The sequence below is a fragment of the Carettochelys insculpta genome, chromosome 3, assembly GCF_033958435.1.
Source record: "Carettochelys insculpta isolate YL-2023 chromosome 3, ASM3395843v1, whole genome shotgun sequence".
Lineage (NCBI taxonomy): Eukaryota > Metazoa > Chordata > Testudines > Carettochelyidae > Carettochelys > Carettochelys insculpta.
In genome coordinates this window covers 145,406,663-145,433,364 of record NC_134139.1, presented here as the reverse complement: position 1 = coordinate 145,433,364, position 26,702 = coordinate 145,406,663, and the positions used below count along the sequence as shown (strand labels likewise).

At 44.0% G+C, this 26,702-nt stretch overlaps 1 protein-coding gene across 1 annotated transcript in view; it reads right to left on the bottom strand.

Moving 5' to 3' along the window:
* Positions 1-26,702, bottom strand: part of IBTK (inhibitor of Bruton tyrosine kinase) — a 111,306-nt gene that overhangs the window by 48,360 nt on the left and 36,244 nt on the right. Inside the window, exons 10-19 of the mRNA XM_074990977.1 lie at positions 24,623-24,800; positions 17,040-17,214; positions 14,747-15,352; positions 12,939-13,025; positions 5,200-5,282; positions 5,075-5,112; positions 4,474-4,570; positions 3,714-3,815; positions 2,634-2,751; positions 1,148-1,208 (exon numbers count right to left, since the gene is read on the bottom strand). Of these exons, the coding sequence (XP_074847078.1) occupies positions 1,148-1,208; positions 2,634-2,751; positions 3,714-3,815; positions 4,474-4,570; positions 5,075-5,112; positions 5,200-5,282; positions 12,939-13,025; positions 14,747-15,352; positions 17,040-17,214; positions 24,623-24,800 (1,545 nt within the window). The remainder of the gene's footprint in view (positions 1-1,147; positions 1,209-2,633; positions 2,752-3,713; positions 3,816-4,473; positions 4,571-5,074; positions 5,113-5,199; positions 5,283-12,938; positions 13,026-14,746; positions 15,353-17,039; positions 17,215-24,622; positions 24,801-26,702) is intronic.

The window sequence follows — 26,702 nt, the reverse complement described above, 5'->3', positions numbered from 1 at the left end:
CTCTCTGTCCTTCCTTGCTCTGGCTGTGAGCTTTGCGCAGAAGGAGCATTTCTGGGTGACATGAGATTCCCCGAGGCACCTAATGCACTGACTGTGCCCATCGGAGGCCGGCATCGCTTCGTGACATGACTCACACTTTTTGAATCCTGAAGAGGACATTGTGGTGAGTCTTTGAGTTGTTAATAGGGTACTTAGCACCTTCTCTGTGCCTGTTCCCCTCTCGGACTCAGCCTGCCGCGGCAGGAGGCCTAATGGCCTTACATCCCCGGGCCTCCGCTGCTCCGCTTGCTACTAAGGCTGTAAAACTTTACTTTTTTTTCTTTGAAAACATTAACAAGCTAACTTAAGCTAAAAGACTGAAAAAGAAACTCCAAACATTTTAAAAACATTAAATACGCTAACTCTGGCCGTAGCCTGAGCGGATTCCGTCTGCAGCCGATGGCGGTTAAAGAGGAACTGGCGGGGACCAGATCGCGCACGTGGCCGAGAGCGCGCAAGGGAGCGGCGTGCGCCGGCGCATGCGCGGTCCGGCAGAAACTGCTGGAAAGATCCGACCTGCGGCGCTGGGGCGAGCCTGACACCTATCGTGGAGCACCCACGGGGACACTCGAGGAAGAACACAGATTTATGCACACATTACAGTTTTTACCATTAGAGCATTTAAAAAAACATTGTTCTGCATACTGACTCTCCCTTGCTTACTGGCAAAATGTCACTCACTTATTTTGTTTCACTTAATAGTAATTCGTCCTACAGTACTCTAGTAATATTAGAGCAGGAAAGCAAGACTAGATGATCTTGGAAACTACCTATTCTACTAAAACAAGGAAAGCAGTACCTCTTCCTCCTGCTACAAATTCTCCCTCTCCATTGAAATTGCCTGACACTTGTTGGCTTACTAATGCTAACACAGAACATGTTTCGTGGTGCCATTAATGCCATTAAATGCATGTGACAGACAACATTAATGGCACTCTGAATCACGTATGTTGCAGCGGCAATCAATATGTAACTTTCAGAAAATTTCAGAAGAATTAAAGAAAGAGAGGTTACACTCATTTCTGGGCATTTGGCACATATTCATAACCTTCCCTCAATTTTCATTTTAAAAATCATCACTTTTCACTGAACCAGGTATATAGCTCACCATTTTTCTGTAAGAAACAGCAAGTTCCTTCAAAACTTCATCGCTTAAAACATCCAGAGTCCTAAAATAAGACAAAGTTGTATCTTCAGTCTCTTTTTGCATATTTTAAGTCATTTGATTCACATGGTAGGATATCTGTTTAACAGGGTTCAAACAGTTATGGTGCAGGGTTTATTACATTATAATTGGAGATGTACAACTCCTAGAACTGGAAGGGACCTCAGGAGGTCATCTAACCCAGTACCCTGCCCTCTTGGGAGGACCAAGCACCATTCCTGACATCTATTTGGCCCAATCCCTAAATGAGCTCCTCAAGGAATGAACTCACAACCCTGGGTTTAGCAGGCCAATGCTCAAACCACTGAGCTATCCCTCCCCCTAAGGGTACATATCACATGTACAGAATATAATTAAATATTATTGTGGTGGCCACTAACATCCCACCATAACTGTAGAATCAAAGTGTATATTATATATAATACATAATCATGTAAAACAGTCCGTTCCAAAATTGTTTCAAATTTTTCAACAACTTGGAAATGTTTGTTTCAGTTCAGTTTCAAGAAAACATGCGTGTCCTCACCTTATAATATGTAGCCCAACAATCAGGGCTTTCACTGGGATGTGAGCAATTCAAGTCTGAATCCCTATTCTATAACAGGGACTCACACTGTTCCTGCCAGATGCTAGGCTATTCTGTGGGAAGTTACTCTGAATCTCTTAATCTACTTGAAGCTGTTCTACTTTGTATAAATACTCAAATGCTAATTGGGTCAGAGAGAGAGAGAGAGTGAACAATTCAGCAGCCTGGTGATTAAAGCACTCCACTGGGTAGGTCAGAGATGTGGATTTAAATCATCCCCACTTGATTCAGTGGAGGAATTTAAGTCTCTGTCCCATAGTAGGATTCAAACCTGAGTTTTTTCATATTCCAAGCCAGTGCCCCACCTCCTTAGCTGGAGTAATAGAGGGCAACAAATCAGTTCTCTGAAGCTCTTTCTGATTTATTTATTTATTACATCCAAAACTCACCAAGTGCAAACATAATTGTGTGGTGGTTCAAAACTGTTTTTTCATCAAATAAACTATTTGTCAGGAAAAAATTCATCTAGCCCTGCTTATAACCATTTTGAAATGTTATTCAGAACTACTTGGATAATCTCTAGTCTCAGGCCTGATTCAAAGCCCACATCAGTGAAAGGGCTCCAACTAACCTATCTTAATGGGCTTTGGGTCAGGCTCTTTTTCCTTCAGGTTTACAGAAGTAACCCTTTATTATGTGCTGTAGTACAGGCGAAACAGGTATATACATGCAAGATAGGGCACAGAAGTTTCAGCACAAATTAATACCACTGCAGTTGAAGACTTTCTGCATATTCTTAACAATTATTCATGTAAGAATTCCTGCAAATTCTTCCAACAGTTTTACCCTTTTACAGTATTTCACTTTAACAGTTTAAAGTGTAACACCTAAAACCATCCTTACCTCGCTTCAAGCAAGGCTGCCATATTTAGTCCTATGAACTGCAAGCAGGATAGTTTTAACTGTTCAGCATTGTATGTTGCTGAAAACTCCAGCAGCTCAGCGGCATTCTTTAAAGTTACTAGAAAGAAAAAACATCACAGACTTAATTAAAAGACATACTGCAATTTTGTTCTGTAATCACTTATTACTTCAAGATATATAATATGAATGGGAGAAAAGATCAGGTTGTTAAAAAGAATAAAAATAAACCCTTTTCCTACTTCACTAGACAAAAGCACTAATGCTTAAGTGCCCCTGACTCCACCCAAGGCAACACTAATACATACTTGCGTAGCATAAATTTGACTGATCTTTTACAGAAATTGAAGAAGTCCCGACTACAAAAAGCCCACAAGCTATACAAACATCAGCTTTGAAAATGAAGCAGGCAGGCAGAGAAACAAATGTTAAAATGAGACTAACATGTCTAATTTATCTTGTAAATAAAGCTTAAGCGCTACTATTTTCCTATATCGGAGAAAAATGTAGTGACAGAAAGCAGGAATGGAAGTCACAACGGAAAGCCAAACAAACCAAGTAGATTCGTAGAGAGATCAAGGAAAATATGGATGGTTGGTGTGCTAGAAGAGGTATCTTTCCACCCAAAACAACTCTGTCAAGAGAAGTAAGGAAGCAAAAAAAGAGAAATGAAAAAAAAGCTTTAGGAAAGGACATGAGATGGGAATTAGGTAGAAACATGAGACAAACTATAGTGCCATACAAAGAGAGGGAACAGTGTTTGAATTTGATGAGGTAAAAGACCAACATTTGGAAGTGAAGTGGAATGACTGAAGTTTCAAGTCAAGATTATTTTAGCTCTCTAATGTTGGGCAACCTGAAAGGTATATGGCTACAGATATCCAAGCAAGAGAAAACAAAGACATGAAACAGAGATTCATTCCCTTCTTTCTTGACATACTTAAGAAGCATTATATTGCAACTCACAAAAACCTCTACATTTACTTTCTAACCAACTGGATGTATTTTTAACAAAATAAGAAAATACAGCCACTTCATTAAGTAAAATAGTAAAACACTCACGTTTTTCAGTAATAGCTACTTCACACATTTCTTTCAATCGAGATACAAGCAGTTGGTCTGCTACCACCAGAACATTACAAATAAATTCCACATTTTGAGAGTCTGGAAAACGAAGAAGAGCCAAATCAGAAAGAAGACTGGTTAAGTTGAAAAATCTTCAGAGAAGTTTCAAGGAAGGCCAGTTTGCTCATTGTGATTGGTAGGCCTCATGGTAGAGGTAGCCTGTCAGCTGGGTTTTAAAATAGAACTAAGTGGCGATGACTTTGCAAATCCTATAGATAAGTTCTTCTTATGTACAAGGTGCAACATAGACCAAAACACAGAAGTGCTTGTGGGAAAAGCAGCAGAGCACAGTGTCTTCAATAAAATGAAGGCATGGGGAGGACAACACCATGGGGGAATCACAACTGACTCCGAAAGTATAAGGTGATACCATACTGTTTAGAGTTTACCTAATAATACATTTGATTCAAAAGGCAATGCAGCATCTTTTAGTAAATAATGGCAGCTAATTGTGGTACTTATCATACCCCTTCCCCATATCACATAAATGTCTCTAATTTTAAAGAGTTCACACTGCAGCATATAATATCCAAACTTTCTACTTCCTTCAACTGCCTTTCCATTTTTTATTAAAATGAAAATAGAAGAACTATTTGAAAGAGATCCAACCAAAATGTAATGCTTTTAAATACTTGCTGTAAATTGTTCAAGCCCCATGCAACTCTACAATTGCCAGACACAAATTTATTCTTAGCACCTTTTATAGCAGGAGCTTCATCTGTATAGATGTAATCCAGGATAACCTGCAGTATGTCTGAATGGATTGGCATTTCCAGAGCTGCACAACAGGATGCCTACCGGAAAAGGGGATAAGAATAGCATCAATTTCAAAAACTGACCATTCAAAATCAAAGGCAATTTACAAGGGAAATGCTGGTTCTTTCAAAACAAGCAAATCCCTCAAGAATCTCCAATACTGTAAAATCTGCAAGAAGCTGCAAAACTCCTGCAGTACTATGTGGGTTTGATGAATGGGAGTATATTCAGTTATCAGTACTGAGGCTGTAAGCTGGTTCAGAAACTATAGTCTGATTGAAGTACTCAATGCCCATGAGGATAACTTGAGGGCACTGAGACCATATCAGATGCATGACAACTTCCAGGTACAGCTTCTGAATGGTTCAAAATTAGAGCGTTTCTGCTAAAATTTCCCATTTTCTTACAATATTTACACAAAATATATTTTAATTTCTGTTCCAGGCAATGGCAAAATCTTATTTGAGGGAGAGCAGAAAGTTTTCATTTACTTAAGGAAAAACAATTAACTTGGTGTGTATATTTTCAATCAGCAAGCTTACCTCAATCCAAGAACTGCTTAACATCCTATGAAAGTAGTCTGTAAGGAAAAACAAAAGTCATTTTTGAGACATTATGAAAGGCCAATTACTGTGAACAAAAGAATCAACAGATATTGCATACATACCAAGTCTTGCACAGAGTACACATTTGTGACAAGGGAATTCCTTTCCATCTACAGATTTCATGGTCACATCACAGAGGTACGAACTGTAAGACATTTAGAACTGTTATAATTTTAAAGCTATTAGTAAATACACACTCTATAAGGAGTTAGTTTCTCTTTTGTACTGGAAGCCAACTGAGACAAGATTAGGTTTCTTGTCTTCTCAAAGAATGAAGGGAAAAAGTATTAATGCTTAGCTAGAAATACAAGCTTTATGGTTGTGAACCTAAAACAAGACTCTCTCAGCAGTTTTAAGTTAGGAGTTTTTTAATTTTCTGCATATAACTATTTTAAATAAATTAATAGCTATTGGTAATTTGGATGGCCCACCTTTTAGGCATAAAATAATTTAGAATCTTGAGGAAAAAGGGATATTTTTTGTAGTCAAAACTTGAGCATAACTAGGGCCACATGAAATTCACCATCCATTCTAGTCAATTTCACATCCATAGGATCTGAAAATACATAAATTTTAATGTTTGCACTGAAATCCACAGTGTTGTAACTCCGGCATTGCAACCCGAAAGGAAGTAGGGAGGAGGTGGAAAGGGCATCACAAACCTGCTGTAGGGCAGATTGCAGGAGCTGTGAAGGTAGCAGCCATGGAGCCTCCTGCAAACGCTCCAGGTCTGAGCTCCTAGCCGCTGGCCCTGACCAGGCTTGGGAGGGACAGAACTTCCTCTACATTCTTGGGTAACTCTCCCAGCTGCAGAAAGCTTCACAGCCCTCCATCTACCAGTCCCCATACAGATTCATTTCCTGCCCCATTGGTCCACAACTACAGAAGAAAGTCACTGTACAGGCCACACCCCTCCCATGCAATTATTAACTTGCTTCAATAAATAAGTCACATAAACATGACAGGATTTACTGACACCTTTACAGCAGCAAATAACATGCAGGGCTCAACTCCCTGCTGTGTAGATATGGCATCCAAGATGGGCAATATCAAGTGACATCATACTTGAGAATCACGGCCTTAAATTAACAATAAACGGAAGTGGGGGAAAAAAGCTGTGGTTCCTAATGGCATTAGTTGAATGTCAACATAGAGCAATTCGCATCTGTGTCTTTCCTCATTACCTGTCTTCATGCTGAAAACACCTGTTTGTGTTTACACTACCACTCTCTCTGCATCCACAGAGTTCATTGGAACTATCAGACTGTGCCAAGCTAGCCTTGCGAGCTGCGGAATTTATGACTTCCACTGAGTTTCAAAGCTGTAACTACAATCCACTTCTTCCACAATACTTTTGTGAGCAGGAATCTCCAGGCTACAATTCTTGTCAAAGCCAGGAGTTCCATTATGCATGGTTAAAGTCATCCTCAACACCTGCATTTGTGCAGAGTCAAAAATATGCACAACCTTTAGAATCCCACTGAACGTCACTGAAACTTCTGATCATTTTTGCTATTTCACTTGACTCTTCCCCATACTACTAGTATTGTCTGAGCTGCTTTGCCACACAAGAGAACACTCACTAGAACAAATGGTTACTTACCTCATAACTGCTATTCTTTGAGATGTGTTGCTCATGTCCATTCCATGTAGGTGTGAGCACATAGCGTGCATGCATCATCGGAAATTTTTGCCTTAGCAGCATCAGTCAGGCCAGCAGGGGAGCACCCTGGAGTGGTGCCAGTACATCAGCTAATATATACCTTTGCTGGCTCTCCACCCCACCCCCGTTCCTTCTTACCAGCCTACGCCGAGGAAGGGGAGGTGGGTGGGATTTGGAATGGACAGGAGCAACATATCTCAAAGACCAACAGTTACTAGGTAAGTAACCGTTCTTTCTTCAAGTGTTTGCTGACGTCCATTTCATGTAGGTGACTCCAAACTAGAAATCCCAGGAGGTGAGATCAGAGTTCTAAGCTTCCACCAAGTGGAGAACAGCCCTACCCAGGGCAGCATCCTCTCTGGTCTGATGAGAGCAAGACCCTGGTGCAAACCTCCTCCTCCTGCGTTCACCAGTCCAGGGAGCAGAGAACATTGGGAGGAACCATCACCACTCTGTCCCACATATTAAACGATGGTTTTGAGATCGCGCCAGCCACATTTGCAATGGACGCATGCAGAACCTGGCGTGCTGAATTATTCAGGCGCACGCTGCCATTAGGCCCAGAAGGTGCATGCAGGCTCTTGCTATGGTTATCGGGAATGCCTGCATACCACGGACTGCTGACTTGATTACCAGGAAGCAGGATCTGTGGAGGGAGGCCTTGGCTGCCATTTAGTCCATAGCGGAGCCCACAAACTCTTACTGAGTTAAACAACAGAGTCGATTTTGGCATATTCAGAAACAGGCCCAGTTCCAGAAAGAGTTCCTGGTGACTTGGGCTCATACCTGGATGGCAAAGGTGATGTGGGCCTCTACCTGGCTGGCAAAGCGTCCCTGCAGTAGCTAGTCATCCAGGTATGGGAACACCCAGACCCCTCGCTTCCCAAGGATGGTGATGACAAATGCCACGTGCTTTGGAAAGACCCACGGAGCTGTGGAAAGCCCAAAGGGTGGGGTGCAATCCGTGCCAGTGATCCGTGCCCACCATAAAATGGAGGAATCACCTATGGTGGGGCACAATAGAGATATGAAAGTGCACATCTTTTAGAACGAGGGCAGCATACCAACCTCTGGGGACCAGGGAAGGAATGATGGATGCCAGCCACCATCTAGAATTTCTTCTTGACTATGAAGGTGTTGAGGTCTTGGAGGCATAGAATGGAACAAAACCCACTATTTGCCTTGGGGACCAGGAAATATTGTGAACAAAAACCTGTAACTACCACCCCTGGGAAAAGGTGTCTCTACTCCTTGCAGGGTGAGGAGCTGAATCGCCTCCTCTCACAGGAGAGTCTTGTGAAGAGGGACAGGGTAGGGGAATGGAAAGTGGGAGGGAACTGAAGGGGATAACACACCCTCTTCCCACCATTTCCAGGACCCAACGGTCCGAGGTGATAGATTTCCAAACCCAGTGGAAAGGGAAGAGGCAGTCCTGGAACAGGAGGAGTGAGGCTGGTAGACTGTCATTAAACACACCTTCAAAACCCCTGGCAGGGCTTCGAGGACTTACTGGTGGTGGACCCCAGCTCTGGTCCTGGATCGACCAGTGGTGATGCATGCACCATTTCTGTTCCAGTGGCGGAAGTTGGGACTTGGCCCCTGCTGGGAGGGCCCTAGGACATGCCTGACAGAAAGTGAACATATCTAGGTAGCCGGGGTACAAATACCCAAATACTTGGAGGTGACACGAGTATCTTTTAGGTCATGCAGATGTTGATCCATCTGCTCTGAAAACAGGGAGGAACCCTCAAAGGGGAGGTCCTGAATGGTGGTCTGAAGTTCAGGAGGCACCCTAGGCCCCTGCAACCAGAAGCTGCAGCATGCAATCAACCCTATGGCCACGCTACATGCCGCCGCATCAGCGGCATCAAAGGCGGCCTGTAGTGTAGCCCTAGAGATAGCCAGGCCTTCCTCCGAGAGGACTCTAACCTTAGGCTTTGAGTCCCTGGGGACTAGCTCAGAGAACTTACCCATGAAGGCCCAGGTGTTATAAGCACAGCATGACAGCAGAACCTGCTGGTTTGCTATGAGAAATTGCAGATCTTCTAAAGTGTAGGCCTTTCTGCCCAACAGGTCCATTTTCTTGGAGTCCCTATTCTTAAAGTTCACACCCATTGCCCACGCTTCTCCCTTTGGTTCACCGCGTGGGCAGCCAGAGGTGGGTGGGAAAAGAGGCATTCATTCACCTCCTGGGGCACAAAGTACCAACGCTCAACCCTCTTGTCCATCGGTGGGATAGAGGCCATGGTTTACCAAAGGGACTTAAGCGATTTTGGCCACTGTCTTGTTAATGGGAAGGGCCATTCTAGTAGGAGCATCTCACTGCAGGATATCAACAGTCAGGACAGACTCCTCAGACACTCTCTCGGCCATGACCCTCAGACTTTGGGCCATCCACTAGAGAAGGTCTTAGTGCACCCTCGAGCCCACAGATGCCATGGAAAGAAGGGTATCATCCAGGGCCTTGTTAGGGAGGAAGACGCAGACCCCGTCGGGCCCATCTCCACCAGGGCCTCATCCTGTGAAAGGACCAGTGAGGCCATTGAAGGACTTGAAGGTGGCTGGACCACCTGGCCCTCAGGTTCTGAAGGATGTGGAGAGAGCTAGCCCAGGGGAAGCGAGTGCCCCAACTTGGGCAAACAGGCCAGAGGGGTTGCTGATGGCGGCACACTGGACCCTGAGAAAACTGACTCCCATCTAGGGGTGCCTGTGCTCTGGCTCTGGTGATAGGCCCAAGGGGTCCAAAATGGCCATTAAAATAGGCCTGGAGTCTGTAGGGGCCACTAGGACTGGTTGTGGCCACTGATGCTGTGGTAAGCAGAGGGGCTCCAGTGCCAGGGACAGAGAGAGGGGAAATGGTGCCAGGTTCTAGACCTCGACTCCCTGGATGACCATATGGACTCCACCTCTGAGTCGGAGGAATATTCTGATGCCAACCATGGTGGAGCAGAGGCAAACATCATCTGTGTGGCCAACAGCATGCCAAGACTTCAAATCCAGTTTATCCGGTGCTGAAAGTAAGGGAGGAAGCAGCACAGGCCTAGGAGGTCCTGAGTGATGCTAGTGCTTACAGTGGCTGACGCAACACTAAGCACCAGATGGGACGTTATCCAGGTGCCGGGCCGGGGTGGAGGTTGCCAGTGATGGCCCTGCAGGCAGTGCCACACACTGGTCTGGAGCAGCCTGAGAAGCTGCCATCGTGAAGCGGTGCTTCTTTGGCTTCAGTGCCAGGATGCCCAGTGCCCTGAACTGTGACTGGCGCTGTCCAGGATTCGAGCCCTTCTCCGAGGCTGGAGCTAGAGGGGAAAAAAATTAGGTCCCTGGCCACCTCGAAAGCCTCCAGCTTCAAAGGCTCCGGGAAGTCTCCAATTGGGCTAGTGTTCCATTGTGTGCTTGGCTGCTTGCCTGACTGAAAGGCCCTGGGCTTGGTGCCTGATGGTGCCATACGCCCCACTGGAGGGCACACAGAGGACACGCACCATGGGGACAACCTGTCCCTGCTAGACCTCCTCTTCTTCTGAAGCACCAGGGCCCGGGAACAGTGCCAAGGTCTGTGCAGTGCTGGAGAAGCATGCGAAAGTCCAAACACCTCTTTCACTGAGGCCAGTGTACTCTGCATTGCCTGTGCCCAGTCCAATGCTGGTGCCGGTCATAATGTCCATTGAGATGATTTTGAGGCATGACTCCCTTTCCTGCGTGGTCCGAGGTTTGAACACCTTACAGGTCTCAGACAAGTGAGCTTCACCCAAACATTTAAAGGCAAGCAAAGTGTGGATCACCACAATGCATAGCCTGCTGACAGCTCTTACAAGGCGTGAAGACTTGACGGCCAGACATGTGCCAGACACATTGGTCAAGGTCCATGGTGGGTTCTTAAAATTATCCTACCAGTACTTAACAAATACTTAAGAACTGATAACTGTAACTATTGAAACCGGAACAAAGAATGAGTGACTGCTAAAGGATAGCTGCTAGCAAGAGCGTGTTCCAAAGACCGTCATGGGTGGTAAGAAGGAACTGAAGGCGCGGAAGGCCAGGAGGGGTATATATTGGCCAATATGCTGGCAGCACTCCAGACAGCTCCCCTGCTGGCCCAACTAAGGGAAAAATTTCTGATGACACGTGCATGCTGCACACACGTGTACATGCAATGGACATGAGCAAGCACTCAAAAAAGAATTGGAATTTAACTCAGCATTGTCAGTGTTTTTGTTTGATTGTGCTTCAGCCCAGAATAACACATCCATTACTTAATGGTACACTTGGTGGACTGTGACATGTCAAGATTCAAACCAACTGATTAAGTCCATAAGTCCTGTTGTCCATTCTTGGCAACAAACTGAACTTCCTATTGAGCTGAGCATTGTTCATAAGGGTTGAAAGTTCGGTTACAACTTGCATTTTCAATGTCAGTGTGACCTCTTCTGAGGCAAAAATCAATATGTCATGAGAGCTGCATGGTATTGTACAGTCTGAAATCAGGAATTGCAGCAAGTAATTACTGGCTCTAAGAAAAAAAAAAAAAAAGGAAATTTTTTGTTCCCCAATTTCAGTCATTTCAATTGTGTTTGCAATGTGATGCCAGCATCAGTTTGCAGCTAGGGCAATGTTTAAAGATCTTTTTAATGTAGCTGACCAATTTCTCAACTTTATCAAACTGGCATCTCCACAGCTGACTGATGAGAAATTACATGTGCGTTATATGTAATATAGATAGCATCTGGTATTACTTGTGAACAGATCTGAAAGATTTCCCAATGTAAGTTGCACTGCTGCACATGAAAGCATATACTTTGACAAACTTCACACTCTGAAATGGTTTTAACTATTGCTTGAGAAACTGTAGTGTAGTTAACGGCATCCACGTGAATGTAGCCGGTGAGCACTGTTACCTTTGTCTGAATATCTTCTTCCTTGTGAGAAACAAAATCAAATGGAACATGTATACATAGTTATCTTGCTCAGCTGTGGACTCATCTGAAGTAACTGAAAAAGACTCACATGAATTAATTTGAGACTTCATCTCCTCAAAACATGTAGCCTCAGGTAAGTAGGCCTATCGTAATTTATTCGCAGTTAGTAAGCAACTGTCATTTTTGGATGATTAAGTTTTTCCAATGGGATTTTAGCAATTCTAAGTGCACCCACAAGTTCCTCTTAGCTAACCGATGGGTCTCAGAGCTCTCTCTCATCTGAAGGTTTTCCTAACTTTTTTGTTTATCAGCAATGCACAATCAACAGCCCTCTTTCTCCATCAATGGTCTTCCAAGTCTAACTGGCACTGAATCATTGCTAATTGTGTTATACAACAAAACACTGCAGTCTGTATAAAAAAGTCACAATGTAGAATCTTGCTTCCAAATTCTTTCACGTGATTCACTGCAATAATTATTTTAGAGGTTTTTGATTTATTTTGAACACTCATTTTACACTTGTAATTTCACTTGTCCAGGAGACTGCAACTGAAACCACCATGCTACTAAACCTCAAAACTATCAGAGTTGAGCCCAGAGAGTGTGATTCACTACTGTAAAGTGTCAGTCAAAATTTCTGTCAACTTCTTCAGCTTCCTATTTATTTTTACTGAAACAAGCTAAGAGTTGCATGGGGGGAGAAGGAGGGAAAGTAGGTGGTTCCCTGTACAATGAAATGATTGTGAAGTTATTGAAATTGAATGCAAGTCGGAGATGAAGGGCTACGCAGTTTCTAACTGCAGACTCCAAAATCTACACAGCTTTAGCAGGAACAACATAATGAGTAGCCCTGTAACACACACACAGGGTGCATCGAACTCGAAAAGTCACTAGCTTTTTTCCCTGACATTACTATTGTATAATACAATGAAACCATGGGAAACGTGAATGCACAATAGACAAACAAAATCACCACAATCTAGTTCAGAGTACTAATGGAGTTTCTGATTACAAGAGCATGTACGACCAAATACAAAGCCTCTCTCTCCAACTGCCGTTGACTGTGAAATGAACACAGAAACAGCCATAAGTAATAAGAGTTTGCAGTGTACAACATTTTGGTTCCAACTGTTTCATGTCTACTCAATTCAAAATGAACTGAAAAGATCCTAAAAAGTAAGGTCAGATACACACAGATTTGACGTAGCTAGATTTAAAACCTTACCATTTTTTGGGGTTTAATTTTGGTTTGTTCCCATTTTTCTTGTTGAAAACATTAATTTTTCCATTTTCTAATTTAACTCCATCCAATCTGCAAGGCATAAATATCACAAACCTTAATTATTACATTATTGATAACTGTTATACTGATAAGGAAAAACAGGTTTGATATTTAGCACCACTTAGTATGTGTTGACCATAAATGAAAGGTCAACAAATGCACTTCACAGAAACCTAGGGAGTCTATTAATATTATCTGAATGATACTTAGGCATAGATATGAAAGGTATATGAAAGGTATACTTATACTGCTTAATTTTGATTTTTTATTTATTTATTTATTTATTCTGGTCCAAGTGACAGGTGGGCTATACAGGAATAAGCTCCAGCCATCGACATGGGAGTGGTGTTTGCTACTTTTGGGCCATTCTTTGAGGGATTATTAACTACCTTGAATGGTGAGACACGTGTTAAGGACATGTTATTAAGAGGAGTTTGTAAATTGGCTGGCCAGATATGGCAGCTTTATTAGAATGCTGACAGAGATTTTTGCTTTTAAAATGACTGAGTTCTGCCCTGACTGTTCATTTATGTACACCCAGCTGTGGTAATGACTTCATTCTTACGACCACTACAGAATGCCTGAGAAAACTAAGCAACAAAGCAGTATGTTAAAAATACAGAATGAAAGAAATTGGTTTACTGTCCTCAATCCTTGTGATGATATTACAGAGAGGCACAAGGCAGAAAAACAGCAGCATGCAGAAGTTTGTATAATAGCACAGATGTTTAATCTCAGTTCCACTGGTTTAATTTTGTCTGAAGTGCCCTCCCTGCAAAGTTCAGCATCAGCCACAGATGAGAGCCAGGACTTCCTATGGCACCCCACAAAGGACTAAATATATGGCTCAGTCTGCAGTAGGGAGTAATCTGGAAAGCTACGTCATTTGTATCTAAACTCAAAACACAGGAGACTCCCTACATCTCAAAACACAGAAGAATGTATATATGTTGTATAAGATTTCCAAGACAAGTTTAAGATGAGACCAGTGCTGATATATAGCACTTCCTGCACCAGAGAAGGCCTAGTGGCTCAGTTGGTCATACATTTCTTTAGCTCAAGACCAATTTCTTTCTCATAGCACTCGCCGGCTGCATCTACACTAGCAAGTTCTTTTGGAAAATCCAGCCCTTTTTCAAAAGAACAGGTGGTGTGTCCACACACAAAATGCGCTCTTTCAATTCAAAATTGAAAGAATGCAGCTCCTCTTCCAGAAGCTCTCTTCCGCTCCCGGATCAGGAAAAACGCGTTCTTTCGAAAGCTTCTTTGGGGGGGAGTGGGGGGGAAGCATGTCTAGATGCTCCGCAGGCCCTTTTTTTTGAAAGAGCAGTCCTCGTGGCACTAGACTTTTCAATCTACGGCCCATTCTTTTCAAAGAGCAGGGGCTGTGTGGACTCTCTCTAATCGAAAGAGTGGCTCGATCTTACAATCCTCTTCTTTGTGAGTAGACACTCTCTCTTTTGAAAGAAGTTTTTTCAGAAGGTATCTTCAGAAGAATTTCTTTCAAAAGATGGCTGTAGTGTAGATGTAATCTCCTAGAAAAGGGTCAGAATATGCTGACCTCAAACTCCTCTTAAGAGATGCTGTGGGTCTGTGAAATGTGGGGAAGTGACAAATAGCAACAAACTGTCAGTCATGTCAAACCAAACGACACTGGGATTAAAATCCTTCCATTTTCTAGACAAGAGGAGAAATGGGGGGAAGCAACCACCAACTAAAGCAGATGCTGAAAAAGCAAAATTGTAACACACCTTACACTTAAATTGCTGAGACCAAATTTCTTTGCAGCACCCTGCAACATTTTTATGGGGTTGATTTCTTCACCAACAGCTTTGCCTTTTTTAGAAGACTTCAGTTTGTTCGTCTCTCTTTCATTTACTACGTGCACTTGATTACTTCTGTAAACTTCAAATGCAGATTTTTCATTAACATCTCCACTGAAACTCATTTTATTCAAGTTAGAAATTAGACTATCTTGATATTCCTCTGTTTTTTCCTTATATATCATTCTTGGTTTGTAACCGTGAGTCAAAAGGTCACAAGTGTCCATGTATATGAACTGCAGAAGGTATGTAAACAAATCTGGATGAACCTTCTCTATCATAAAGAGATCACATCCTACAGCATCTTCATCTTTACGATAGACATCTGGACACTCTAGTCTATTGTCATCTGAAATGAACAGCTTCCTGAAGAAGTCAGAACGCATGGCCAAGATGTACTTGTGTGCAGGGATCAGTCGTGTGCCAATCTGAAAAGTCACATCATGGATGTTGTCCATTTCATCTGTTTCCCGTAGCAATTTGCCAAAATCCTCAACAAAATTTGAAGATGATACACTTGGAATTTCATATAGGCTATAAATACAAGACATTGCTTTTACTTTGTTAAATATTAAAATCTATCAGGTTTGTTTTAAATGAAGAACATCAATTTTTAGCTATGCTACACAGACTATGCAAAGGTTCATACCCTATTCTTTATTACAATGAAAACTACTAAATTGATGAAAAAATGTTATAAAAGAGCTTGTTATTAATAATATACTACTTACAAAATTTCTACATCATCTATATCTATACATAAATATATGAAATAAGCCTCTGACATTTTTCAAAGGCCCAGAGAATACCACATTTTTTCTTTATAAATATGGAACCAGCCATTTTTGTATGACGTTATCAGTAGTGTTAGCACTCTGCAAGTTAGCCCATGTCATTCTTCTCACTAGGAAGTACTTAAAATAATTCAGAAATGCAAGAATCTTTGATCTACTGAAAGTCATAAACAAAAATCACGTTAAACAGTATACCAGATATTCTAAAAATCTAACGTAAGAGTGCCAAGAGCAGAGCACTTTTCAATGTTTCATTTATTCCATCTGTATTTCAAACAATATTCTTTGTTTAATTTAAAAAAAAAAAATTACTTCTACTTTTCTGCTGCACATTATACAAGGCATCTCTGAGAAATAGGGAACTTATACATTAAGAAGGATTTCCACGATACTTGAAGTACTTCAAATGTTAAAGTACATTAGAAGGTAGATGTTAAAGGAGACTTAAGTAAGTATAAGCATTTGGCTTGAAATTACACCTTTGCACAAACTAAATGCTGGTCTACACCCACCACTTAGCTAGGTCTATCGATATTGCTCAGGGGTGTGCAGGAAAATAGAATCACACTTCTGAGATGCATAGTTAAACTGACCTAAGCACTATGCATACTCTGGCTAGACTAAGGGATGAATTCTCCTGACAACGTCATTGCTGCCATCACAAGGTGTATCTATACAGCAAAACTACTTCAGAATAATGGCCACTATTTCTAAATAACTTTGCAAGCATCTACACAATGCAACAACTGTTTCAAAATAATTTATAATAAATTTGAAATAATAATAAATATTAATTTCAATATAATAATAGCGGACCACTTATTTCCAATTTTGTAAACCTCATTATACGAGGAATGGTGCCTATTCTGAAATATTTCGGAATAGGAGCTGTGTAGACAGCGAATAGGGGCTATTTCAAAATAGGCTATAGAACTTCCAAGGGCTCTAATCTAAATTAAGCTCCATTGTGTCTGGGTATGCTTTCAAAATATATGAGTGCTATTTCAATAGGCATTTTGTGTGCAGATGCACTATTTCAAAATAAGCCATTCTGAAAAATCTCTTCTGGAATAGCTCATTTTGAAATAACGCTGCCGTACAAAGACACACAGAGGTGGGTTCCTCCCAGTAACAAGAGTCCTTCAATCACTGTACTATGTGTCTACACTGCAGCATTTCCAGTATAGATATAGCCTACTTAATGGGGGGCGGGGTTTGTCTAAACAACCTCAACATAGTTGTCTACAAACAAGTACAAAGCCAAGACAACCAGATTTACTATGATCTCTGCAGTAGCAAAGATGAATGTTTGTAAAGTAGAAATTTTAATTGAAACTGAAGACAGAACAGGAAAATTCTTTTACATGCACTCCCCCTCAGGGCTTTCAGCAACTGAAATTACAACCATAGATATATCTGAAATATACCTTGCTTTAGGATCTGACTGTAAAACAGCAAAATTACATCCATTAGGCTCTGAGGCAACACTAACCGCTCTGTGGACAAAAGCAACCTTCTCAAGTCGAATTTTTTCATACACACTGTTTGTATCATAGTGACAAGACACATCATATGAGGAATTCTGAAGGTTTGACACAATTTCTGTTAAAAAAGAGAGTTATTGAAAAAACATGGAAGGGTTAACTAAGATTTAACTGATAAAACACAGGACAAAACTAATTACTGGTGCGAGCCCACTGTGTAGGGGTCAACAAGGATGAGACTGAGGACTTTGCAGTCAGCACTATTAAGGCTAATCAGTAACAGCATGCCTGAACATAATCATAAATATTTAAAAGGTATTTAATCAGCATTGCAAAACCTAACTGATTTAGGAGCCCATCTCGTTTTCTAAAGGAATTTAGGAGACAAAGTATCCCTTTCAAAAGGGACTAAGGTACTGCAATGCTGAGCACAGCATCACCCAAACAGCTTTACATATCTTATTAGTTTATATTTATGAAGCACTTTTTTATCCAAAAGGATCTTACAAGTGTTTTGCCAGGTGTCGGTAGATGGAAATCATTCCACCTACCACTGAAATGCAGTCACTTCTGGAATTGAACATATAAATAATTTAGCAGAAATACTATACAACAGATACTACAGTAGGAAGTAAAAAGTATTCTATGAGTTGAAACTACCAAGGACATTTAGGCCAGCACAATAAACTTATTCTAACTGAAATTTAACCAAAACTCTGGATTTAACACTAATGTTTGTATTTAAAAAAAAAAACCATCAAGAACACACCCAAATTCAAGAACAAAACAACTCTGAAGTTAGATGCTGTCCAAAGGTATCACTCCAATAATACAATATCCTCCAACGTTAAGAGAATTCAGAAAAAATGGCTCAGTACAGAAAAAGACAGTTACTTGTTCTGTAACTGGTGTTCTTCAAGAGGTGTTCCTCATGTCCATTTCAATTTGGGTGTGCGCCGGCACATGCTCAGCTGCCAGAAGCTTTTTGCCCAAGCTATAGCCCTAGGGTCAGTGCAGTACCCCTGGAGTGGTGCCTGTATGACCACCCATACATGTGCCGCCCAACCGGCCCTCCGCTCAGATCCTCCTTGCCAGCTACTCCGACAGAGGGGAAGGTGTGAGGGGTTTTGGAATGGACATAAGCAACACATCTCAAAGAACACCAGTTACAGAACAGGTAGCTGTTTTTATGTCTTCGAGCGATTGCTCATGTGCCTTCCAATTTGGGTGAATGCGAGCCAATGCCTAGGTCAGCGGGGTCAGAGCCCCAGAAGGAGTGCAGAACAGCCCTGCCCACCGCTGCGTCTTCCCATGCATGCTGCGTTACTGCGTAAGGCGCTGAGAACGTGTGAATGGAGGAGCAAGTGGCCGCCCTGCAGATGTCCTGGATAGGAACCCTGGCCAAGTATGCCGAAGAAGATGCCTGTGCCCTGGTGGAGTGAGCCCTGATCGGGGGAGGGGGCACCCCCGCCAGTTTGTAGCGCTTTCCACTCAGGCCACTATCCAGGAGATCAGCTGAGAAGAGAGACTGGGTGCCCCTTCATCCTGTCTGCCACTGCAACGAACAAACCGTTGTGACTTTCAGGAGGGTTTGGGAGTGTGTAAGCGCTGCTCCCTACGGGAGGCACGGGGCTTTGGATAGAATACCAGTAAGGTAATGTCTTGGTTAATGTGGAAGGGGGAGACCGCTTGAGGCAGAAATGCCGGGTGGGGTCTCAGCCTGACCTTATCTTTGTGGAACGGCATATAAAGTGGGTCCACCATCAGGGCCCTGAGCTCCGATACCCTTCTGGCTGAGGTAACGGCCACCAGCAATGCTGTCTGGTAACTAAGGAATAACATGGAACAGGTGGTGAGGGGTTCAAATGGGGGAGCCATAAGCTTAGCCAATACCAAATTAAGGTCCCATGTTGGCAGGGGGGCCCGAACCTCTGGTTTGACCCTTTCCATTCCCTTCATGAACCTTTTCGCCACCGGGTCTGAGAAGATCGATGACATCCTAGGCCCTGGGTGAAATGCCGCATCAGGGAGGATAGTGACAGCCCTGTCTGGCTTAGGGTGAGCAAGTAGTCTAGGATACGAGGTATTGTGGCCTCCCCGGGGATAACCCCCTTTGAGTGGCCCATATGGTAAACCTCTTCCATTTGGCTACATATGTTACCCTTGTAGAGGGCTTCCTGCTGTTCAACAGTACTTCCCTGACAGGTTCGGAGCAGGCCATCTCGACCAGTCTCAGCCATGGAGTCTCCATGCTGTGAGATGCAGTGCCTGGGGATTGGGGTGACGCAGCCTCCCCTCCTCCTGTGTTAGCAGGTCTGGGCGTATCGGAAGCACCTCCAGGTCGTGAACAGATATCTCCAAAGAGGGTCGAGTACCAGTGTTGCCCAGCCCAAGCTGGGGCCACCAAGATAATTAATGCTCGATTCAACCGAATTTTCAGCAGTATTCGGTGGATGAGCGATATCGGTGGGAAGGCGTAAAGCAAGGGTCCTGACCAACGAATGCTGAAGGCATCTGCCCAACAGCCCGGGCTTTGGTTCTCGTAAGAGCAGATCGTCCTGCCGTTTGCGTCAAGATGACTGGCGAAGAGGTCTACCTGGGAACGTCCCCACCACTGGAAAATTGAGCTGAGTACTTCCGTCTGTAGTGACCACTCGGGGTCCATGAAAGACGTGTTGAGACAGTCTGCTAGGGAGTTGTGAGCCCCAGGCAGGTGGAACGCCCTCAGGAGAATCTGATGCTGGATGCAGAAGTCCCAGAGTGTGAGGGCCTTGAGACACAGGGGTTACAAGCGTGCACCTCCTTGTTTGTTTATGTAGTACATTGCCGTAGTATTGTCTGTGCTGACTGCGACACACTGCTCTTTCAGTTCGCTCTGAAACACTTTGCATGCCAGCCAAACCACTCTGAGCTTCCACATGTTTACGTGGAGCTGAGCATCGGTCTTGGTCCACAGGCCTCAGTCTGGCAGTCCCCTAAGTATGCCTCCCAGCCCAGGTCCGAGGCATCTGTGACCAGGGAGAGGGAGAGCTGTGGGGGATTGAAGGGCCATCCCATGCAGACTGACTGGGCCTCGAGCCACCAGTGTAATGCCGTTAACACTCCGGGTGGGGACTGTTACTCTTACTAACTTGTCTATATTGTCCCTCGCAGGTCTGTATACTGAGGCAAGCCACAGTTGGAAGGGGCGCATTCGCAACCTGGCATGCTGGACTACCAACGTGCACATCGCCATGTGGCCCAACAGTCTGAGGCATCCCCTGGCCATCGTGGTGGGGAACCTGATCAGGCCTTGGATGGAAGACGCCATAGCTTGGACCCTGCTCTGGGGCAGAAAGGCCCTGGCTTGCTCTGCATCTAGTCGAGCGCCCACAAACTCCATGACCTGAGTTGAGGCTAGCACGGACTTTGCCTCATTCACTAGGAGGTCTAGTGTGTCAAATATCTCTCGTATCAGCTGCACGTGTCACATCACTGGTTGCTGCGACTGACCTTGGCTCAGCCAGTCGCCTAGGTAGGGGAAGAGGTGCACCCCTGCCTGCGTAGGAAGGCCGCCACTACTGACATACATTTGGTAAAGACTCTCGGGGCTGAGGAGAGGCCGAATGGAAGGACTGTGAACTGGTAATGGTCCTTCCCTAGCACAAACCAGAGGAATATCCTGTGATCTGGACAGACTGCTATTTGGAAATACACGCCCTGTAAGTCGAGAGTGACAAACCAGTCCCCTCGTTCCAGCATATGGATAATTATCATAGACATCATACAAAACTTTTTCACAAATTTGTTCAGGTTTCACAAGTCCAAGATTGGCCGTAATCCCCTTTTTGCTTTTGGAGTTAGGAAATAAAGGGAGTAAAACCCCTGCTCCCGGAATTCCTGGGGAACTTCCTCTATAGCCCCCTTTTGTAGGAGGGCCTTTACCTCCTGCCTGAGAGTCGTCTCATGAGAGGGGGTCCCTGAAGAGGGATAGTGGGGGTGCGAAGGGCGGCAGAAAGAAAACTGGATAGCATATCCCTTTTTAACCGTGCGGAGGACCCACAGGCCCAATGTTATACTGCACCATGAATGGTAGAATGGGGATAGGCGGGATGAAAATAAATATTGAGCTGGAACTGTAGAGTTGGCCAGAGTGTCACACCCGACCACCCCATCAAACTGGTGTTTAGTCCCCCAATGCGGGTTTCTGGCGGCTCTGCTCCTGTGTCTGGCAGACCTGACATCTCCTATTATGGAGACCCCTTCTCCTGTTCCCATCCCGTTGTTGTGGGAACTGTCTAAACTGGGGTCTCGGGGTAAAATGTCTCCTCCGGATTGCCGGTGTATAGAGACCCAGTGAGAGTAGGGTGATCCGCAAGTACTTCATACTATGAAGCCTCTTATCAGTCTTTTCGGAAAATAAGGAGGGGCCCTCAAAGGGGAGGTCCTGTATGGACTGCTGCACTTCCTGCAAGAGTCCTGAGACCTGAAGTCATGCCCCACTTCTCATGGCTATACCCGAGATCATGACCCTGGTGGCTGCATCTAGTGCAGCCTGTAGGGCTGCTCTAGATACGAGTATCTGCTTCTCCATCAGGGCCGTAAAGCCCAACTTGGTCTCTGGTGGGAGCAGCTCAGTGAAGCAGTCCATGGAGTTGGCCATATTATATGCATGTCTGCTGACCATGGCTCGCTGGTTAGCAATTCTCAACTGAAGGCCACCTGTAGAATAAATTTTCCTACCATACAGGTCTAAGCGTTTGGCCTCTTTGTTTTTAGGGGAGAGGCCCTGGACCCCCTGCCTCTCCCTGTTTACAGCATCCATGACCAGGGAGTCAGGGGGAGGGTGGGGGAAACAGATGTTCATTGTTCTGGGCTGGAACAAAATACCAGCACTCATTTTTTCTAGACATGGGTAAGGCGGAGGCCGGGGTCTGCCATATTCTGTCCTTGCTCTGTTGGCAATTGTCTTTATAATGGGCAATGCCACCTTGGTAGGTCCAGATGTGGAGAGAATGTTTGTAATAGGGTCTATTTCATCCCTGACCACCTCCACCTGCACCCCCAGATCCTGGGCCACCCTTCTCAATAACTGCTGGTACGCCCCTCCATCCTCCATTATGGGGGATGCAGAGGATCCAAACAACGCCTCACCTCGGGAGGACAAGGACAAGGGCATCGTACCCTTCAAGCCTATCGGTGCGGGGGGTTCAGGCACCTTCATTTGAGTGCCCGGCACCGTGGTTTGCGTTTCCGTGCTCGCTGTCTGGGATGAAGGGCCCCAAAGTGGCCTATGGCATGGTGCCGTGACGACGGGGCCACTTAGCACTTGGGACAGCACCGGTTCTGTCAGTGCCGGCGCCCATTGTACCACAGGTCCTGGTGCCTGCAGGGGCAGTGCTCACATTTGGGTCGGTGCCGACTGCACGGTGCCAGTGACGGCGCTGTCATCGGTGCTGGTGTCAACGACTCCGCCTGTTCTCTCAGAGGGGCTCCCAACGAAGCAGTTGGTGCCTATCTTGGCGGTTGGGGAGTGCCAGGCGCCCTAGTTGGGAGTCCCACAGCCCATCCTTGTGCCTCATGGATCGCTCACAGAGTCCAGAAAGGCCACTGTGGGGCACCTTGGGCGCCGTGGGCAGTGTCGATGCCTACTGCATTGGGATGATCCTGTACTCCTGCTTCGAGCTGAGCTGGAGTAGAAAGAGTCCAACTCTGATGCAGACTTCGACACCAATGACCGCAGCGGTGCCGAGGATCCCGTGTTGCCTATCGGCTCCTGTGTGCCCTGCACCGTCTGCTGCGAGGCACCAAGGGAGGCGACCATTTGCGGGGGCCTCATCAGCATCAGGAACCGTGCCGGGGCCCCGGGATACTGTTCAGACACCTGTATCTAGGGTGATGAAGGCTCCCGGTGCGGTATCTGCAGTGGCATCGTGATTAGCGCAGTGCAAGCCTCCTCCAAAAGGCCTCCAGTGTTGAGGGCAGTCTGGGAGAATGCGAGCTCCCACCTTGCACTGGAGTCAACACCCGCACTTCATGATCCTGGTCACCGTGCAATCTGGTGCACTCTCCCAAGGATTGCCATCGCCTCCTCCTCCTCTTGGGATCAACCTGAGTCCCACCTCCTCTTTTTGCGAGGCACTGGAGATTGGCTCTTACAGCGCTGGGAGGTGCTAGGCGCCAAGTCCTGCTCTCAATGCCAGGAGCTTTCCAACGGCACTAACGGTGCCAGAGCGCTCTGCACCAATGATGCAGCACTCTGAGCTCCCGCCAGGGAAACGTCCGGGAGCAAGGCTGATTCCATTAGTAGTACTTTCAACCACTGAGCTCTGTCTTTCGAAGTCCTAGGCTTGAAGGCATTGCAAATAGAGCAGCATTCCAGGAGTTGGGCCTTACTGAGGCAACTCAGGCAAGCCCTATGCAGGTCACTTTTGGTTCAACATCTTTCAAGAAAGAAAACATTTTGGTGCATTAGAGAATTGTAACACCAGCCCAGCAGTCTACCAGTGTACCATGTGCTGCTATGTGGTAGGTCCAAATTAAACAGACTCCTCTGTTCTCACAATTTATAGGGCCAGAAGAAGAACAGAGATGACGAGAAAATTACCATGGCATGTAACCTTGGAAAACGGAAAACAAAAACAGGTTAACTCAGTGTTTTGAGGAGAAAAGGAAAGGGAAGATCTTGAAAGGAAAAAAAATGGAATGCAAGACTGGAGGCTTAAAACAGAAATTATAAACTGGACATTAAGTTTCTGGAAATGAGATGTGGCCATTTATCTGAAGGTCCAAATCCACCCAGCTTGGAGGTGACAAAGCAGTTACCATCTGTGGACTTTCAGTAGGTCCATGAGAACAGAACTAATGTTTTCAAATCAACTATTGAGCAGGTGTTTCTAATTACAAACAAACAAAACTAAACTAAACACTTCCTCCTGAGGCAGGGACCCTTATTCAGCAGGCTCAGCTAAGAATACTAGGACTGACATGTTTTGGAAACTGAACTAACCTTCAGATCTATATAAGCAGTCGCTCTGAAACAGGGCAGTTTGAGGGGACACACATTCTCTTTTCAATTGTATGAATTTTTACTGACAGTGGATACTGTTTCCCAGGGTTGTACATCCAGCACATTTCAGGATCAGGAACGTTCACAGACGTTGGACACCTATGACCCTTTTCAACAGGAGTTTACTAAGGATACAACTTGTACACCAGAAGGCCACTGAAAATGGCAAGAGACAAGTTAAACTGAACATTGGGGGAAGGAGGCAAAAAAAAAATGTTAAACAGCTGAAAATTGCAAACCCTCTCCCATTTCTTTCATCTACCTGTCCATCATGGAAAAAGTAGACATATCACATGCTACAAACATATCAGGGACACTGCATAAGAGGAGAAAATTTCCTATCCTAATATAAAATCCAAAAAGAATTACAAATGTTCAGTGAAAGACGAGAGATAAGGAAAATAGATATTTGTTGAACTAATATACGTGTAAAATGTTGGCATCTGCTTTCAAAAATACTTTAAAAGCATAAGCTAACCTTTCTTTTCAGAAGTTTTTTTCTCTCCTTCCACCCATTTTCCTGTAAAAGCATCCCCATCCTGCGTGACAAACATTATTTCATTCCTATTTAAAGCAACATCAGACACGAAGACTTGGCGGCCATAGACCCATCGACACTGCTTCACAGGACTGTTGGATGACTTCCAGCAAAACACCTACAATATGAATATATGGGAGAGGGAAATGTTAGAGAATTAGAAACCTATAGAAAAAAGTAAGTCACAGTGATGTACCCTACACCATTATTAAACCAGAAGCACATGCCATCTGAAAATTATTGGAAAACAGAGGAGAGATTATGGATTTTTAATTTTGCAAATTTATTTGGAATTATTTATTCACTGTGAACAGTAAAGGAAGATGCTCAGAGATCAAAAACTACCTGCACATTAAGGATTTTTAAGCACTTCACTAGATAACTTACCTTTATTTGGTATTCCTACCCATGGTTTTTGCTTTCAACTACCATTCTAAAAAAGTAGGATTCTAACGTTACTATTTGCATTTTTAGAATAAAGCAGCAAAAAACTGAAGTAATTACTAGCAAACAGCTAGATTATGAAGCAATTAGAATTCCAGCTGTACTTTCCCTCTTCTTGCATTTCAATAAAATCCTAATGGAATATATTATACAGGGAGAAGCAGAAGTGTACTAGTCCTTAATGAGGGAAATTCCCATAAAATGACAAGTAGACTCCACCTCTCATTTGGGTACACTTGTCTTCCAGTCCCTTTTCGTCTAATACCAAGCAACATTCAAAAGATATCCATTTTAAAATGGTGAAGATAGTCTAACACATTTCAAGGACACAACATGCCTGTCTTTAACTTTCAGACTAACACCACCAAAAAAATTCAATGCTTTTTCTAAACTTTAAGAAAATTAAGAATAGCAAGATCCAGTACAGCCAATGGCCTTCTAAGCCAATCACCTGTCTTCAGACAGCCAGTGCCAGCTGCTCCAAAGGAATGAATAAAATAGGGCAATTATTGAGCAAACCATCCTGTCATCTAATCCCAGCTCCCAGCCATCAGAGACTTGGACACCCAGGCTACATCTACACTACAGTGATCTTTCAAAAGATGATCTTCCAGAAGATCTTTCGAAAGAGTGCATCCACACACACAAGAGTGGATCCAAAGATCAATCCACAATTTGATAGAAAGTGTACACACAGCCCCAACTCTTTCAAAAGAGCGGGCCACAGACTAGAAAATCTGGCACCATGAGAACTGTTTTTGAAAAAAAAAAATGGCCTGCAGGGTGTCTACACGCTTCTTTCAAAAAAAGTTTTTGAAAGGAGGCACTCCTCCTGAGCTAGGAGCAGAAGAAGGCTTCCAGAAGATGAGCCACATTCTTTCGATTTCGGATTGAAAGAGCGCATTTGTGTGAACGTGCCGTGTGTTCTTTCGAAAAAGGGACTGATTTTCTGAAATAACTTGCTAGTGTAGACACAGCCCCAGCATTTGGAACTGCTCCCTGACCATCTTGGCTAATAGCACTACTTTTTTGAACTACATTATAGTTTTTGCCTTCACAATATACCCTAGCAATGAGTTCCACAGACTGACTGTACATTGTGAGAAGTACTTACTCGTGTTTTTTGTTAAACGTACTGCTTATTAATAACCCCGTTCTTCTGCTAGAAGTGGTAAATATCTCTTTATTCACATTCTCTACACTATTCATAATTTTATAGATCTCTTTCTTATCTATTCTTAGTTGTGTCTTTTCAGTGTTGACCTGTTCCAGTCTTCTTAATCTCTTCTCCTATATAAATTTTGCCATACACCAGTTTTGTAGCTCTTGTCTGCACATTTCCCAATTGTAATGAATCTCTTTTGAAATAGGGCAAGTAGAACAGCACGCTGCATTCAAAGTGTGGGTGTCCTATGGATTTTTTTTTCCCCCAAGAGGCATGATGCTATTTTCAGTCTTATCTGTCCCCTCACTAATTGTTCCTGACATTCTGCTAGCTTTCTTGACTGCCATCACACATCAAATAGATGTTTTCAGAGGTCACAAATCACAGAGACAAAGGGTTCACCAAAAGCTC